The sequence below is a fragment of the Desmodus rotundus genome, chromosome 2, assembly GCF_022682495.2.
Source record: "Desmodus rotundus isolate HL8 chromosome 2, HLdesRot8A.1, whole genome shotgun sequence".
Lineage (NCBI taxonomy): Eukaryota > Metazoa > Chordata > Mammalia > Chiroptera > Phyllostomidae > Desmodus > Desmodus rotundus.
In genome coordinates this window covers 177,582,149-177,601,814 of record NC_071388.1, presented here as the reverse complement: position 1 = coordinate 177,601,814, position 19,666 = coordinate 177,582,149, and the positions used below count along the sequence as shown (strand labels likewise).

General features: G+C 33.5%; 1 protein-coding gene across 2 annotated transcripts in view; it reads left to right on the top strand.

The window, feature by feature from the left end:
- Window positions 1-17,932, top strand: part of STK17B (serine/threonine kinase 17b) — a 30,141-nt gene extending 12,209 nt beyond the window's left edge. For both annotated transcript variants that reach the window (XM_024563786.4, XM_024563787.3), the window contains exons 3-8: window positions 3,542-3,754; window positions 8,188-8,332; window positions 9,642-9,768; window positions 11,350-11,398; window positions 12,594-12,773; window positions 14,208-17,932. In XM_024563786.4, the coding sequence (XP_024419554.2) occupies window positions 3,542-3,754; window positions 8,188-8,332; window positions 9,642-9,768; window positions 11,350-11,398; window positions 12,594-12,773; window positions 14,208-14,490 (997 nt within the window). In that variant the 3' untranslated portion in view covers window positions 14,491-17,932. The remainder of the gene's footprint in view (window positions 1-3,541; window positions 3,755-8,187; window positions 8,333-9,641; window positions 9,769-11,349; window positions 11,399-12,593; window positions 12,774-14,207) is intronic.
- Window positions 17,933-19,666: the final 1,734 nt, after the last annotated feature.

The following is a 19,666-nucleotide window of genomic DNA, read 5'->3' as shown; positions in this document are numbered from 1 at the left end:
GAATATGCCTCGAACAGTGCACACAATGAAGGGTGTTCTTTTCTGTTTGTCTAAGTTGCAGTTTTGATGAGTAAATGTACATTCATTTATTAAATTAACTTTGTAAAATGTGGGATATTATGAGAGCTAGAAAGTATAAAATATTTTTTTTCTTTAAGGGTTTTGGAGAAGTTAAACTTTGCAGAGGACAATATTAATAATTCTAAATTGTTTTACAAATGAGAGGCCATCATAAAAATCATAAACTGGAACCCAATGTACTTTTTAACATTTTAGAGCAAAAACTTGTTGGAATCTGATTAAAACAAATTCAGATTTCTAATATCCCATCTGCTAATATCTTTATGAAAGAGACCTATAATTTTTCTTTTAATTGATATGGGCTACTGAGTCATCTGGTAAGTATTGATATATCTAATTAGAAAACCTTGATAAATTAGAAATCATGACCTTTCATCTGCCAAGAACTTGCTTTAAGTTCTTTTAATGCCATTACCAATGTTAATATTCTGTACCTTTGTGAAATGGAAGTTAGGATCATAACCTTGTTTCTCCTGAGGCTTGTACATTTTGAAGTATATAAACATAAGTCTGACATGTGGTGAACTAACAAGTTATCTTTCTAAATCAATTGCTTTTTATTAATATTAACATGTTAGTGTTTCAGAATTCATTTTCCTGTAGCAAACTAAAGTAACATGTAAAAGCTAACAGTTCATTTTTGACTATTCTCAAAACTCTGTATTGTTCCTGTTTTTTTAACATGTTGGGTAAGTTTTTTTTTTACCCTTCCCCTAACTGAGGCAAGATTTCATAGGCCTTCTGTGGTCAGAAGGGCGAGGCCAGTGCAGAAATAAACGTCAGCTTCCTTTGTGGCTTACCTCCCCCCTCCTTTCACATTTTATTGTCTATTCTAGAATGCAGAAGGGTAACTACTAGACCTTTTCACTGCTGGGAAATCTAGTCAGGTTTGCCTTTTTAGGGTATGAATTAATTATATGTATTTGTTAAGGGTTTATATTTTTTTTTAAATGCTTCTGATAAAATTTGATATAGAAGCATTATGTATTGAAGTTTATTTTTGATACTTCTAAACCACAATTAGCATTTTAGAGTAGAAATCAAATAATTTTTTCTAAGTCATTTGATAAATATTACCTTATTTAATAGTTTATAAATGAATATATATGTATAATGTTATTGGAATCTCAAATAAGCTTTAAAAATATAAATGCTTTAAGTACAGGATTCAAAATAGCACAATATAAGGTATTACAGGAAGTTCTTAACTCTTGCATTCATTCAACAGGTGTTTTAGTTTTTATTATGTGTTAGTTAGCAAAGTGTAGATTTTATAATTACTGTTGTAATAGGACACACAGGGTTTCTGCCTTCATGGGTCTTTTACTTAATGGTGAACATTGGCAAATAAATAATTATTTAGTCATGTGGTCACCTTTGCCCTGGATTAGTGAGCACTAAACTTGTTTAAGAAAGCATATTTAGAGTACCTGAAATAATAGATATAAAGTGTTATTATGTAATTTTGTTTCTGAGAAAATCCTGGCTTGTAGATAAATTTATAAAATTACAGCTGAACTGAATTATCAGAATTGGTGCTATAAACCAGGTGGACAGTTTTCTTGGCCTACTAGTTTCTGTTTCTTAAGTTTTACAAAGTGGATTTCTTCATAAAACTTACAATTTCCTTTTCTGTTCTAGGCAAATTTTTGCTTCTAAATCTAAGAAAGAATTGGCAGAAGTGAGTTACACTTCTTAAAAAAACTATCTTGAAGGAATTGTTCTGTAGTGTTTCAGAACAGAAAGCTAGGAATTCACATTCCACAGTTTAATTCCTGGCACTCCAGTTCCATATATGACCTTTCATGACTCATTTCATCTTAGTCTGACTCAGTTTATTCAGTATAAAATCTCTAGAACATGAGTGCTTTGAATAGAAAATTAGGGGAATGATTAACTTTTTGTGTGCAAATTGAAATGCATTAATTTGTATTCCTTTTGCATACAGTAAGAAAATATTGTATAGTTAAATTTAAACATCATCAAATAATAAAAGAAAAGTTCTTTCAAAGAGTCACGTTTGTACATGCAGCTTTATTGAGTTGATGTATATAGTTTGATAAATGTAGAAGAGTCAAATAATAGCTTGGTCACTTTTTTGGCATTAGTAGCTGTAATTTTTCAGCTTGATTTCCAGTATATTTCATTGGCACCGATTTGAAGAAAATTTGGGAAATGAAGAGTAGGAATCTTTGTCATCCTGGTCTTTGAGAATAGTAAGTAAAATACAATCAAGCAATAGATTTTACCCCAAATTTAAATATCAAATGTATTAAAAAGTTTTCCTTGTGAAGTACCTAATATTTATGTTAGAAGTATATTCTAAAGTAGTAGAACAGAAGTTACTCTCTGAATATCCCTTATTTATACTTGATTTTTTAGTATCTAGAGAGTAAGTTGAGCCTTAGGATAGAAGTTCTTAATTTTGAATTCCCTGTACTTAGGCTTAGAAGGTTTATGAATGGGCTTTGAAATCTGAAAACCCCCTGGAATTGTATGTAAATCTTTCTATTTAGGAGAAAGTGTACATTTTTCTGGGTAGGCAGTTAATAGCTGTTATTAGTATCTTAAAATAGCATTACCAAAAAATAGCTTTAGGTCTTTGGGAAACTAGATTTTGGGCAACTACAGGCTGAGAATATACAAATTTGCCTATGTCTTTAAATTTTGGCTGAAATCCTGAGCATTTCTGTTGGAGAGAGCTAAACACACATCTATTCCTAAAATGATATACGTGACTGTAATGGGTGAGTTTGTACATAGCTGTTAATAACCATTAATTTTCTTAGGTGATGGTGAAGTGTCTTTGGATACTCTCCATACGACGTATATATCTTTGGTCTCTGTTACAGGCTTCATAAACTGCTGAGCAATATTAAGAAATTTATTGGTAATACAACTGACAAATTGTTATAAAAAGCTTCTAAGTTATTAAAAGTGGTGTTGAAAGGCAAAATGATTACACTAATAAATATCAAGTACTCATTTTTTGCGTTCATCTTAATTTTTTATATTTGAAAGAAAGCTATTTTGATTAGAGAGTTCAAGCTATTACGGGTACAGTCTTTGGAAATAGACCAAGATACCTATCCTCTCTGGGGCCCGCAAAATAGAACAGCACTTACTGGATAGGATTGTTGTGGTACTTAAACACAATAATTTAAATGAAGAGATTGCATGGGCATAAAAATAAGGTCTCCCCTACAATGATAATGCATTAATAGTGGAGAACAAATATAATACTGTCTATCCTATTGTTACATTTGCTCTTTTCATTTTTATGTGATAGTACTATACATTTTATAAAAGTACATGCAGCAGTTAGGAGAAGAAAGAAAAATTTCATGGCATGATTTTTTGAAAGGATTAACTTTAAATTTGAGGTATCACTGTGTTTGTGTTATGCTAACATTGCTCTTTATGGAAAAGTTGAAATTGATTGTCCGTATTTTTTCCCCAGAGGAAAATTTGCTGTGGTTAGACAGTGTATATCAAAATCTACTGGCCAAGAGTATGCTGCCAAATTTCTAAAAAAGAGGAGAAGAGGACAGGACTGTCGGGCAGAGATCCTGCACGAGATTGCCGTGCTGGAACTGGCAAAGCCCTGCCCCCACGTGGTTAATCTTCATGAAGTCTATGAAAGTACCAGTGAGATCATCTTGGTGTTGGAATAGTAAGTATGCACTTCAATAAATTTAAGCAAATTTATAGTACCTATTTAATTGGTAAGATAAGATGACTTGAAATGTCAAGAACAAGAAAGAGAAAAGTATGACAAGAACTTCTAAACAAGCCTGTGGTAAAATATTTGAGGAACATAGTTTATATTCACATATTTTCACAAGGCTAAATATACAGCCCCACAGACACTAAAACTAATTACATAGCACAAAATAAACTAACAACAAAATGTTAGCGAATGTGGTGATAGGAGTATACTTTCATTGCTAATGGAAGAAATTCAATGGATTTTTTGGAAAATGATCTGATAGGCAAATAGAATTGAAATTATTTACATATTCTGGCCATCTTCTTGACAAACACATCCAGGAAATAAACCAAGGAGAATGATGGGTAAACTTGCATGAAGTTATGCCTAGCACATTGCTTGTTAGTAGGAGTGATGTGCAGAACACCATGTTAGCAATTAGAGCAATAAGGAATAAAATGTATCTCTTTCCATAAATCAGTAAAAGTTGAAAACACCCAAATATTCGAAAGTTCATGAGGTGGGGGGAAGAGCATGGTTAAGCTAACTGGTTCGTTAACCAGTATGTTGCTGTGTGACTCTGAAATAGGGCCCTGCATGACAGTCTGACACACGTGTTTGAACATCTGCCACAGTTGAAGAGATCCGCTAAATTTATGTTAGTGTGCTTTAGGTTCTGATCATTTTTTATAAAACAAATCTACTTTATAATAAACTAGAGATAAGTATTTGTTTAAAAAATGCATAATAAATATAATTCTTTGTAATTCTTTTTAGTAGCTAATCTGTATCACTGCTTTTTTGAGTTTAAAAGGAGAATTAATCTAATTTTAGTATTCAGTTATCTTATGGATGAAGAGGTTTGTTTATATATTTATTTTAAAAAATCATTGTTTCTGTATTGGGAAAGTTGATTGCCTATATTCAGTAAATGAAAATAATTACTTTGCAAAATATTAAACTGACAAGTTTAACACTTAGGAATGAATACTATGTACATTTTGAGAACACTAATGTCCTAAATAAGGTATATTATAGCACCTTCAAAATAAATTAGAATTATAGGAGAGCCAAGGATACTACCAATATGATTTTTTGTGTTTACATTTGTCACATTCTTCAGCTGACCTTTAAAAAGTTATCTACTGCCCTGGCCGGGTTGCTCAGTGGGTTGGAGCATCATCCTGTACACTAAAAGTTTACAGGTTTGATCCCCAGTCAGGGTACATACTTAGGTTGCGAGGTTTGATCCTTAGTTGGGGCACATATGGGAGGCAACTGATCATTCTCTTTCTCGCTATCTCTCTCTCTCTCCCCCTCTCTGCCTCCCCTTTCCTTCTTCCACCCCTTCCTTTGTCTCTTAAATCTAAAGTCAATAAACGTATCCTCCAGTGAGGATTTTAAAAAAAGTTATCTCCTTGGCATGACACCTGCATGTTTAACTATGTGAAAATTAAGTAACATTTTTCCAAAACAGAAATGGAATTTTAGGTTTGGATGGTGAATATGCATAGGGACATTGTCCACTTAAATAAAATCCTCTGTTTTGACTCATCTAAATAGCAACAAAGTGCATCAAAAGTTTTGACATATAATGATTTTTCTACTTTACAAAATTTCAAATCTACAGAGATGTTGAAAGAATAGTACAATTGACACTCTACTCTTCAGCTTGATTAACCATTTGTTGACATTTTGCCAAATTAACTGAACTATTTGAAATTTGTGGGTATCTTGATATTTCTTTACCTGCCAAAGTATCTATTCAGTTTCTGCCAACTTCTGTAATCTGCTTTTCCCCTCCTTCTAACTCTTGCTCATTTTCTGTTTTCCATAGCTTCACCTATATGACACTTTTGTGTGAAAAGTAGTAGTCCTACATCAGCCACTGGTCAGCTTGCCAAACTAAAAGGAAGAAACAAGCAATCATAGTATTTGTTTGACTTTGTTACTGAAATAGGCAAACAAAAAAACACAAGGATACTTTCGATGGTTATAAAAACAATAACCTGTTTATTGCGTTAAATTTAGAAGATATAAAAAATGGAGATCATATGTAAACTGTTTACTTTTTTGGCATATTCCTGTATTTTAAAATTATTCTTATTTTTTAGTCTAAGCGTATCTACCTTTAGAAACAAATTGTGATCTATTGGGAATACTCTATTGTAACCCTCTTTTTCAGTTAAGAATATATTGTGTATATTTTATATGTAGATATAGTTTTTCTAAAACTGAATTTTAATTTAGCAAAGACTATTTAAAATTGCCTTCCTAATCAGAGTTTAGTAAGAATTGCCCCAAATTGAGAAAGGCTGGATATTGGCTAGATAAGGAATTAATATTTGTTACTAATTATAACAATAGCTAATATTTGTTGAACGCCAAGTGTCAGACACTGCGATGATCTGCTTTGATCCATATTAACATCTGTTGTATTCAGTACTTTCTATGGCTTATCTAACTTAATTCTTATAGCAGCCCAATGGAGTAGGATCTACCATTTTTCACTCTGTGTTGTCATGTTACAGTAGAAGAAACAGACACATTTGCTTACTGTTGCATTAGTAATATTATCTGTAACTTCTGCAGGAATATACAAGGTAGAGTTCACTACTATAAATTTTAAAGCAAATTAAATGTTTCATACTCAGATTGTCTTTACCATGATAAAGACAAATATTAAAGTTAATTTCCCATGAATTTTTTGAGAGGTGCAGAGGTTTGGGGGCATTGATGTTTGAAGTATCCATGATTGGTGCTTTCACATGTGTTCCTTACCATCTGTCCCACAGTTTTCTTTGGAATATCATAACCAAAATGTAAAGCAGCACATCCCTGAGACCTCTGACTGCTGGCATGCTCTGTATGGATGACTCGACTGCTAAATACATCAGCAGTGTGAAGGGTCAGTCCTGTAACTTTCAATGTGAGACTCAAATTTGTGACAAGCATTGACTTTTTTCTTTCATGGCTCCTAACACATAATGACATATTCCTTCCTTTTGGAGATCAGTGAGATTTGTGAATTTCAGTTTCAGCTGCTCTGAAGAATGACTGCCTGTTCCACCATTCATTCGTTTGTTCGTTCATTCATTCATTCAACAAACACACACTAAACACCTTCTGCATAGCAGACACTGTTCTTGATGCTTTTCATAGCAGTGAGCCAAAGAAATAAAAGTAATAGTGTTTTCTGGAGTGAGTAAGTTCCTTTTTTATTGCATTGAATATGCTTTACTTGAGATACTCCCAAACATACCTTATAAATTTGATGAATAACCATTTAGATTTTTTTTACATGATGTTCTGAGTGAGGTATTTTATCTTTTTTTTTAAATCCTCTCCCCAGGATATGTTTATTGATTTTAGAGAGAGAGAAAGAGAGGGACAGACAGACATAGAAAGAGAAAGAGAAACATCTATGTGAGAGAGAAACATTGATCAGTTGCCTCCCATACATGCACCCCCAACTGGGGATTGAACCCAAAACGTAGGCATGTGCCCTGATCGGGGATCGGACCTGCAGCCTTTTGGTATATGGGGCAACACTCCAATCAAGTGAGCCACTTTGCCAGGGCTGAGACATTTTATCTTATTTATTTAGATTTAGTCCTCAAAAAACAAACCTTTTGCGTTGTGATACCTCTCTTTTACGGATAAGGAAGCACAAATAAGTGACTGACCCTAAGTTATATTGCTGTAAATAGCAGATTTAGGATTTAAATTTGCATCATTTGATTCCCAACCTAGGAATTTTTCACCATGCCTTTGTCAACATTTTTTGGCTTTTCATTTCTTTAAAAAAAAAAAAAAAAGATTTGGGTTCTGCCCCTACATATTTGTGAAGCTGCCAAACAGAATATTAATTAAGAATGTTGATTCTCACCTGTCTTACACAGAGTCAGATTCAGATTTTGGTCCCTCCATTTACTATGTGGTCTTGTACAAGTTGCTTTGTCCTCTTTGTATTTGTTTCTTCATCTGTAAAATGGGAAATAGTAACTATCTACCTCACATGGTTGTCATGTGGATCCAAATAGATAATATTTATATTTATATATAAATGAATAAAATGAAAACACAGAGCAGAACTGAGCTCCTAGGGTTAGCTATTATTTTTATTGCATAGTTAAGGAAAGTATTGAATTATAAAACAGTTTAATTTTATTTATTAAATGTTCAAGTATTAGTATCCACAGTTTTAAATATTCTTGTCATCTACTTTATTCCTTAAAGATCTTTCCCACATCCTCTCTGCACTCGTTACATGTGTGTATATTAGAGAGACTAAAGTTTAGATGGCTATGAGTCTTGTACTTAACAAGTATACAATATTTAAAAGTGTCATAATTAGGTCAATGATTTTTCAAGTTTCTATTTAAATTTCATTTCAGTGCTGCAGGTGGAGAAATTTTCAACTTGTGTTTACCTGAGCTGGCTGAAATGGTCTCTGAAAGTGACATCATCAGACTCATTAAACAAATACTTGAAGGAGTTTATTATCTACACCAGAATAACATTGTACACCTTGATTTAAAGGTAACGTAATGTGATTTTAGCTAACACTACACCTCTGTTACATTTTTGCTCTTGGTTTGCACAATTGGAGGTTGGTGTTGGTTGGGAACAGCAGGTCTAGACGGCAGTGGGGTGTGCTCTGCTACAGGCACCTATGTGCTGCATGGACTTAATTTTGTATTGACCGAGAGGAGGAGCCTGCATGTGTGAGCAGTTCACATTAATCACTAGACTCTTAAAAAAACATCATTTCTTTATTATCTAAGGCCCAGGGGTGTCCAACCTTTTGGCATCTCTGCACCACACTGGAAAAAGAAGAGTTGTCTTGGGCCACACATTAAATACATTGCGACACATAATCACAAAAAAAATCTCGAAATACTTTAAGTTAATTTACGATTTTGTGTTGGGCTGCATTCACAGCCATCCTGGGCCACATGCAGCCTGTGGGCCGCAGGTTAGACACCCCTGAAAGCTGTCATTCCATTCCATCTCACTCTTACATTCTGAATTTTCCTATTTTATAAAACTGCCTATCTCTAAAATACTCAGTTCTGACCACCCTCTCTGAAGAAAACTTCCTACTAGTCCTCATTCCTTTGCTCCCTCATACTCATTCATCTTTCTCTTCAGACTTTCCATCTTTTGGCTCCTCCTTTTTTTTCTCCAAATGATTTGGGCCTCTTTCCCAAGCCCTATTACCACTTCATCCTCTCATGCTATTATCCTTTCTCCTTATCCTTCCTCCACAGCTACTCAAGGACCTTAAAGTCTGAATCAGTCTGTATTTTAGTTTTTTTACCGTTGGACTTTTCTCTTTGCTCTGTAATCTCCTTTCCGTAGACTCTGGCATGCATCTTACTAAGCTGCAAACTGGGGAACTGTCAGGCCCAGAAACCATCGTACTCTCCTGAACCATTTTCTGTTTCTGGAAATGTATGTCTTTGTTTGTGCTGTTCCTCAGGGCACCTTTTAACTGGCATACTTTAAGATTCACCTTAAGCATCATCTCTATGGCAGAGCCTTCTTGGACTTTCTTATGGGCAGAATTAAGTAGTCTTTACTACTGAGTAGTCTGTATCTCACAATTAATCAATCTATTTATGCATCCATCTTTTTCCTCCAAACCAAGAATTATCTTTGAGTGTATTTATTTATCATTGAATGTATAGCTCCTCCTAAACAGTCGTTTAGTACATGTTTGATGACTGACTCAGTGAAATGTATAAACAATAAGTTCCACTTACTTTACCTGCAATCTGAGACTAGTAGTCTTTTACTGCTCTAAATTACTGATCTTTTTTTTGTTGTTGTTCTTATGCTTTATTAGCCACAGAATATATTATTGAGCAGCATATACCCTCTTGGGGACATAAAAATTGTAGATTTTGGAATGTCTCGAAAAATAGGAAATGCATGTGAACTTCGGGAAATCATGGGAACACCAGAATACTTAGGTAAGGGTTTCCTCTTATTTTCTACACCATTTTGAAATTGATTAACTAAATGATACCTCTGTATATTTTAGAGCATGTAATTCCAGGGTACATTTGCTTCACGTATTTTAGTGCATTGAAATTTGGTTATGACACATTTGAAAGAACTGTAGTAAATGTAAGATTATTGAAACATTCACAACAGTTCACAGGATATTGGGCATATAAGTTAAAAGTTAAATTGTAGAGTAAAAAGGAAGTTAGGGAGCATGAGAAAATGAAAAAAGAGGAAACCAGAATCAAGGGGCCCATTATTGCCTTTGAAGCCTGGCTATGGGAACAGTTGTCTCTTCTGTTTCTGTCCTGGCCCCAACTCTCAAGCTGTTGATAATACAAATATCTTCAGTTTGCAGGAATTGTTAGAAGGACCCTTTGTTGTTTTTGTTGTTGTTGTTGTTCCTTTAAAATGTGAAGTTTTGCCTTCTTTTGTAAAAGGATTTTGAAGAAGGGTGACAAAAAAATCTGTGATTAGATAATCTAGTAATATTGCACTAAACCAACAAATCAGATTATGAAGATGAAAGATTTTTAAGTTGTTTGAAGAACCATGTAAATTTAAAGTTTTTAAATGTATAGTAATAATCTTTTTATACTTTTTTGTCTTCGCTTCTATTGCTATCCCCACGAAGGCATATAACTAAACAGAACAGGTGCTACTCAAACTTACCCAAAATGAGAAACAAAGCAAATTACTGACTTTTGAATGCTAATAGAGGCGATGGTGTCCTAGAGTGAATGGTGGTGGTTATAAATAACACAGCTCACAGAAGCATATGAAAAGGTTGTAGATGGTGCAGTGGCATATATATCTCAAAGCCTTTATGGACAGAACTGTTAGGCTCTGGAAATGGTTTTTCTTGGAGAAGTTATGAAACCATACTGTGAAACAAAAATACTACTGTTCAAGCATAAATCAGAGTTTGTGCTCTACTAATTTGAAATTTATGGTAATGTTTAGAAAGTACAGAGAATTTAGTTTGTACTTTTAAAAACATTTTGGCAGGGGAAGAAATGTGGAAATTCATTGCTTAAGAAGTCAGGTTTGAGATAGTTAAAGAGGGTTATTGAGTCTACTTGAAAATCTAGAGCCCTTCTAGGAAACATAATTTGCAAATAATGTCATTATGAAATGCACATGATGCTCTTTATCCTGAAAAGAAAAACTTAAATTAGTCTAATGAAATAACCCAAACTAATTCCTAACAGATTAGTAAAATACAGTATTAAGAAGATTCTAGCTTTAACATTTTATTTCTTCATAATTATATTTTCTGAAATTAATTTTAATGAGTAAAAATATTATATATTTTTACCAGTTACTCTAAGAACATTATTGGTGCTTTTGAATCATGTGGTTACATAATTTGCTTAACATTAGATATCTTTAAATGTCCAATCATGGGATAATTAATATGATCTTAAATTTCTATTGCTCTTCTGTTAGAAGTTCTTTAAAATTAAATACAGTTTCAATTTAATATAAAGTAATATTCATGTTTTTAATTTGTCAGTATTGAATTTGAATTGTTTTCTCTCTTTCAGCTCCAGAAATCCTGAATTATGATCCTATTACCACAGCAACTGATATGTGGTAAGATTTTGTTAGTTACCTAAATGCCTTTATTAAAAGTTGGGTAGTGTATATGCTAAGGTTCTTTGATTCCAAATATAAATAATAAAGCTCTCTTGAAAAGATTTTACTCATGTGTTATTATTATGCCACAAGAAAACATTTACCTCTTCATTCTTTTTAAGCAACACTGGCTCTGAGCCAAAGGTACAGAAATAAGTAGGAAAATCCCTTTCCTGGAGGAAGACTCCATCTAGTAAAAGAGTAAAATAGTCACACTACTGTGCTAAATGTTCTATTATAAAGATGAAATGTTATTTAATCAGCTTGGAGGAAGCATCAGACAAGCACCAGATGGAAAACATCTGATCTAGGTCTGAAAGAACTAGGGAGGTATTTACTAAGTAGAAAAACGAGATAAAGTCAGTGCAGAAGTTTAGTTTTATGGGAGTATACCATAAAAGATATATTCTTATAAATTGGGGTATCGTGAGTTTTTGTGGCTAGCACAGAGAGAAGACCATGGAAGTAGAACTGGAATTGATAGTGGGACTTTAGTCGGGACCACCGTGGGGGTCCAACTCCACAGGCCAAGTGAGAGAGTTTAGGCTTATTCTCTGTGTTCCATGGAGCTGTAATGGGTTTGCCAAGGAAAAAGAGTCCTGTGGCTAACTAAGTGGGTGAAACATACTGTATGTATTGTCCTTTTCTGGCTCCTGAGCATAGATAGGACTTGTCACTAACGTATTTAAGGCTCTGAAAAGTGTTACAGTGAAAAAATTATCTACCTACCCAACTTTGTACTTTGCCAGACTTGCTGACTCTATTTCTAAAAAAGAGTGTGTATCTGTGTATGTCTCCCAGATCATTACTATGTCATCGGACACTGTTCGGAAAATGTTACCTTTTGCGGGGCTGTGTGAACCTAGTAACAAGTGTGTCTGTGTGAAGGGCATAATGATATATATTTAATACATTATATGTATAATTATATAACACATGTACATCCCTTCTCCCCTTATTCTTTTTCTGTGAGGTAAACTTTGAGATAACACAATTATTTTAGTTTTAATAATGTAGGAACTTCTAAAAGTAATTTAAGTCTGTAGTTTAACTGAACAGATTGAGGACAGGAATATGCTGAGTATCAATTTTATTTTATATAAATGTTTTAACATTAACAAATTTCCCCACTTCTCCATTTTTTGTTTTTCAGGAATATTGGTATAATAGCCTATATGTTGGTAACTCACACATCCCCATTTGTGGGAGAAGATAATCAAGAAACATACCTCAATATTTCTCAAGTTAATGTAGATTATTCAGAAGAAACTTTTTCATCAGTTTCACAGCTGGCCACAGATTTTATCCAGAGTCTTTTAGTAAAAAATCCAGAGTAAGTAATATATTACTTTGTTTAAATACTGTTACAAAATAAGTAATAAATGTCTATTAAGAAACATATATTCTAAAACAGTATAAAAGTATTAAAAATATGATCTCAGATAAAATGGGGAAAGAGGTGTGAGAAATCATGAAATTGCAAATTTGTAACTTCAAACATGGAAAATATAAAATACACAACAGGAAACTGGAGTGAAGAGAAGATTTGGGTTATTTTTCTCTCAACCTGCTACTAATTCCTGAAATTCCCTAAAATAATTAGAAATAGAAGGTTTACTATTATACATGGCTGGTTATAAGACTTTGTTGTGAATGATTTGTAGTTAAATAATTATAGTTATGTAACAAGTACAAATTACTAGTTGTCAGATCTTTAAGGATCAGATGCTGTTTGCTTACTTAAGTAGGGACTGTGGCTTAGGACTCTTAACCTCATTCTTTGGCAGTTTCAAAGTGGTGATAAGGGTGGGGAAGCTGATGCCCCTTTTCTTTACCAGGATCAGCAATATTGACTGTAAAATGGCCTGGATGTACTTAATGCAGAAGCTGGGTTACAGTACCTTGAGCTGGAAGTCTGGCTTTTACACTCATCAGGTCTTTTATCTCTAAAATTGGATTTAATTTCCTGAAGGACTCAGTTTCTTAGTTGTTTAAGAAAAAACACCTCATAGGTTTGTTAGTTATTTTAATGGCTAATGCCTGAATAAACTCTCACTGGCTTTTTTGGACACGAATAGTTATTTAGTAGAAATAGTGATAATACTGTTTGTTTCTGCTTATAGGAAATTTTCATTTTCTTAAATATGTATTTTACCTAGATTTTAAAATTTCTATAAACGAGCACAGTAATTTTTTAATAATCTGATAAAAACATAAAATCAAAGACTAAGGAAACAAGATTTGGTAGTGGTGGCTGTGTGAAGGTTGGAGTCCTGAGAAAAGATAGGTATTTTCCTTACTTTTGAAATATTGTGCTATTTGACTCTATTACTTTCATAATAGAAAACAAGATTTAAAAACTCAAAATGTTAGATAAACATCATTGAAGAGTAGCTCTTGTTTTAAAGATGTAGCAGTTATTGCTTTTAATAACACAAAATGGTAATAGAGATAATAAATTATATATATTTTCCTTCAAAGGGTCAATAAACCCGAGACAATAATTTTACTAATTTTTATTTGTGAGGCTAACATACATTCTCAAACTTTTCAACTTGTTTCATCTGTAAGCTCCATAATAAATTGAATTTTTAGCACATGTCAGAATTAAAGAAATTTCTAGGTACTTCAGTTTTCCTATTATTCCCTTCTATACTGTGAGTGTATGTTATTTCCATAATTAATAAAACATAGTGATATTTTGAACTACAGACATTTCCAACTTAGTTTTTAGTTCTCAATTTTTCCTTGGTATTTTCTTTCAAAGGAAAAGACCAACAGCAGAAAGCTGCCTTTCTCATTCTTGGCTACAGCAATGGGACTTTGGAAATTTGTTTCACCCTGAAGAAACTTCCGGTTTCTCTCAAAGTCAGGATCATACAGCAAGGTCCTCAGAAGACAAGACTTCAAAACCCTCTTGTAATGGCACCTGTAGTGATCGAGAAGACAAAGAGAACATCCCAGAGGATAGCAGTATGGTTTCCAAAAGATGTCGCTTTGATGACTCATTGCCTAATCCCCATGAACTTGTTTCGGATTTGCTCTGTTAGCACTTTTCTCTTTGACTCACTTGGACTGAATCTGAAATTTGAAATCCACTTGAGTGTGTGTTATGGTTCATAGCTTCGTCTATGGCTTGTTTATATTGTAAATGCACTTTGACATAGAAAAATGTAGGGATTGTTTTAATGTTAAATTACTAGTTACTAGCATAATTTCATTTCCTATCCTGAGATACCAACTATGCAAAGAAGAAAATATTTAAATATATGACCAAAAATAAAAGTGCATGTGAGTTTACATGTTATTGGAAGAATTCAGGTTCAAATGGGTTTATCAAAATGTTTTATGTGTCAGGAAATAAGTGATTTGGGTTACATTACGGTTGATGTAAACAGAACAAAATTGAAGACATTTGAATTTAATAGGTTTTCTAAGGTAAGCCCTATACCATGCCTGTATTGAGGAAAAAATTGTGGGATAACACTGTCAAGGAAGAATATGTACAATAGATGTTCCAGAGCTGCTTTACATTTGAAAATGTTTATTGATCACGAGTATTTTGATATGACATAAGATTTCTATTATACATGGTCTGCTATGGGATAGATAGAGTGAAGGGGGACTTAGAAACATGAATAGGGGTATTCTGTACAAGTTAGAGGATAGAAAAGAGTAGCATGGCATTTTTTAATTGGAACGTGTTTGGCCCACTCTCAGTATTCTTCAGATGTAATAAGGTCTGGTAGATGGAGAGTGCAGGTCCGGTATGCAAGTGTAGAGGATTTTCATCCTCCAGTTTCTAGAGTAGAATACTCCGGCAAAACTTAATGTGCTCCATATTTAGTCAGCCACATATACTTACTGAGTGTAGAAGAAAATGCTGACAGACCTAGGCAACTTACAGAATTTTAGATGTCTTCTTAGTCTTGAAATACAAGCCAGTCATTCAGAGTTCTAAAAGTATGCAGTAAAAAATCTTCACAGTACAGTAGAACTAAACACAATGCCAGAGTCAGCACGGTACCTGTGATCATAAAACTTGATGACATCAAGCTCTTCTAAAGTTCTTTTGTAGAATTCCTAGTGACGTGGGCTCAGCACACGGCTGTCCGCAGAGCGGCCGTAATGGTCTTTTCCTGGGACCAGTGCATGTAAGAGTTTGCAGACAGCAGAGCGTTTGATCAGTGGCCAGAGACTATGTTCAGTCCTAAAACGAGGAATTACTCCTTTTGGGGTAATCTTTGGTCAGACTTTCCACCTGGTGACTATTAAAAAGTCTGTTGTCATGTTAACATAATTGTAATCTTATGGCCATGTTACTATAGCAAAAGAAATTGTTTTTAGACTCAAAAATCCCGAGTTCCCCCCTTTGAATTATATATTACTTTAAAACCTTTAATTTGTTGAAATTTGGAAGACTCCAAATAACTTAAAACTGTTTTTAACAACCATCAGTTCACTTTATCTGGGTAAACGGTCAGTTCCTTTTACATCTCCAGCATCTTTTGAAGGAAAGTTACTTCAGTTTGTGTATGTGCATATGTGTATATGTATAGGTCTGTGTATATATGTGTAGATAGAGAAGATACAGCCTATAGACAACTTTCCCTTAGACATTCTTCACTCTATATTGTTCTCAACTCAGGTGCCAAAGCAGCTCTTGTCTTATGACATATGAATATACATTTAAATTCTTTAAGTCATAGTTTCTTGGGTCAATAAACAGAAGCTAAATCAGGCCCTTGTATATGTAAAACTGATGAGTGTTTTCTAAATTGTTGATTGTTCGTCTATTTGCCTTCAGTATTAAACTAATGCAGGTAAAGCTTATTAGTAAGTCATTGGAGAAAGAGGAAATGATTACTTTTACAAAAGACTATGTTATATATTTAAATTTCTGGAAAATCAAGAAATCAAAAAATCAAAAAAAATCAAGAAATATTGGAATTTTGGATTATAAGCTAGTTCTTAAAAAATATTTTATACTGACTTTCTTAGGAATCTTAAAATAGTTATATACTTCCATTAGTTAATAGAATACACAGAGTTGCGAGTTTCCAGACCTTTTTTCTTAATTTTTATTGCAAAAACGCAACTAGTAGTTGCACAAGCAGTATAAAAATTCATTTTTTTCATAAGGATGAGTTTAAATATTTTCACTGATTAAAATGTGAAAATAAAGTGTGTATTAATCTTCAGAGAGAACTTACTAACAAATGACTCAAGTCTTACTCTTTTTTCCCTAAGATTGAAAGCAAATGTCTATCAAAAGCAGGAGATGTCTCTGCATTTCACTAAAACAGGAATGTAAAGAGCCCCACTGAGGTGAATGTATGTCTGGAACACTTAAACACATCTGAAGATTCATGTTAAATTGTGATGAATTTATAAAATTTAATTTGCTTTTTGGATAGAATCCCTAGATAGATGAGATTGAAAAATAGAAGTATAGATGACAATTATAATTGTCATTTTAATTTTTATCCCCCCACATAAAGTTAATCGAACTCTGAGTAGTAAAATTATAATGGTACTTTAAAGAAGTCAAGCAGTACCTGTTCTTCAGTTGTAATGAGATAAGGTACCTGTGCCATAATATAAATCAACACATTGCTTCCTTTATCAAGAAAGTCTTGATATAAAAAAGAGGTCAGCTGATTAATGATATACCTGATTTTTTTCCAGCACAAACTCTCTCTTTCATTTTAGATTGGTTGCAAATAGTTCATGGACCATACTTTGAATAACCTTGCTCCAAACAACATTTGTAAATGTTGGTATTTTATAAATGTTTACATATCTTGTGTTTATTTTTAAATTTTCAGTTTGATATCTGACTTAGCAACTTCCTTATTCACTGTGGTGTAAACAATTATACTTTAATTTCAAATTGTATTAAAATTAAGTTATTCAACTTCCAGTTTGGGAAATTATCAGCTTATAACTTGATGAAAGTTTAAAAACTTTATACTCTCTAATTGTAAATTTCACACAAATTACAACCGCCCTCCACCTTAGCTTTCATTATATAATCATGTTGCTTAAGGCATATCAAATGACATTATTATGAATCTTTCAGTAAAAAACAAAAGAACAAAAAAAAACCTGTTACATCAACTTAATGATCCTTTTGGTTCAAAATTATAATGCACTGTTTACATTTACAGTTGTCTTTGTTTTCAAGTATTTCTAAGTGTGTTGTTCTTAAAAGCAAACCTTCTTGCCTGGAGGTTCTAGCCTTTGGTCCCCATCATCTTTGAACTTCCTTTCCAATACAGGTATGTTTCTAGATCTTGTCTGTTGGAAAAAAAAAGTCACATAAATTTGTACACAAGGTCTATTCTGTGGTAATAATAGATACTTTAAGAAAATGTCAGTGAATGCCTACTACCTGTTGCATAAAGATGAATAAGAAATTCTGATTCCCCAAAAGTGGTTGAAGTGTTTGTGGCTTTTTTTAGTTTAAATAAATTGAATCTTTTTTTAAAAGATGAATGAAGAATTCTTCAAAAAGTTTATAATCTGGTTGTGTACTGTGGTACAGTCAATTCCCATTATTTATGGTAGTTCTATAAATTTCCTATAAACACTGAATATGAAGCACTGCTCCTAGGGGAAGTACAGGGTTAAGTTCCCGAAAGCTCTTCGTAACATTTTTGTTAACTGATCAATATATAACTTGGTTTTATTATGTTACTGTTTAAAGACATTTAATATATAGTAGGTTGATTAACATTAGACATACTACTTGGCACTATAACACATGCCTGAATGAAGCTTATCTAATACATGCATTTTTTTCCCATAAGGCACACAATAGCCTTGTGCATAGGAACACTACATAGTACTTCAGAACTGTGATTTGGGACTGTTTTAAACAGTAAAATCACTAACAAAAATGCAGAAAACAGCCCTGGCTGGTGTCGCTCAGTGGATTGAGTGTGGGCCTGCGAACCAAAGGGTCACTGGTTTGATTCGCAGTCAGCACACATGCCTGGGTTATGGGCCAGGCCCCCAGTAGCGGGTGTGCAAGAGACAACCACACATTCCCTCTCTCCTTCCCTTCCCCTCTCTAAAAATAAATAAGATCTTTTAAAAATTCAAGTACATAAAAATTTTTTTAAAAATGCAGAAAACATGACACTAACTAGACCTTAAAAGGACAGCTGTCCTATGAGAACTGAGAAGGCAGATTGTCACCTTGTCCAACCTCAGTTGGGAACAAGTACATCAGACAACTCAAATTTTTCACCACTACAAACATGTTAGCAAATTGCCATGAAAACAGCATGCATGTTGACTGGGTGGTTACAAGTAAATTTTGGCAAGTAGGTGAATTGGAAATAGGGAGTCCATGAATAACAAGGGTCAATTGTACATGCTAAAATCACCATGAAAGAAGCATGAAGTGTAATGAGAAAGAGGTGGTGTGCAGAATTTGATAATTGAATGTAGGAAGGAGAAATTGATGCATTGGAAATTTCTAATCGTGAACATTTTCTGTTCCATATCTTATTTTCTTTTTCTAGAACATAGACATTCCCAAATTTTCTTTTTAGTCCAAATTTTTCTCCTGGTGCTGAAGTGGTAAGTTTTATCTTTTTTCTTTTGGGTATAATAAAGTACTCTCAAATACAAAATAGCTGTAAGTAAAATCATGACCATATTCTCCCTTTCTGTATCACCTCCTCACCCAAACTTGTGGCTTCATGTTACCTCCCTTAGTTAACAGCACTATTTACCCACACAGCACAGCTGGAATTCTCTAGGTGTCATTGTAAAAATTATTCACTGTACCTCTTCCACTTAATCATTAACTTTCATCAATGATATCTTTGTGTATATCTTACAGTTATTTCCTCTTGGTTTGTATATTTTGGAAACACATTTGGGTACACATTCTTTTCATTTTGGTCTAGATTGTCTAGATCATCTAGGAAGGAGTTAGCAAACTTTTTCTATGAAGGTCCAGTTATTAAATATTTTAGGTTTTGCAAGCCAGACAGCATCTTGCCACAACTACTCAATTCTGTTATTGGAGCATTAAAACAGCCAATGACTATACCAATGAATGGGTGTGCCAATAAAACTTTATAAAAACAGACAATGGGCTGCATTTAGTTTGTCGACTCTGATCTAGATTATTACAATGATATTCTAACTGGTTCTCCTAGTTCTAGCATAATTGAGATGGGAGGAGAGGCCAGAAAGAGACAGGGCAGT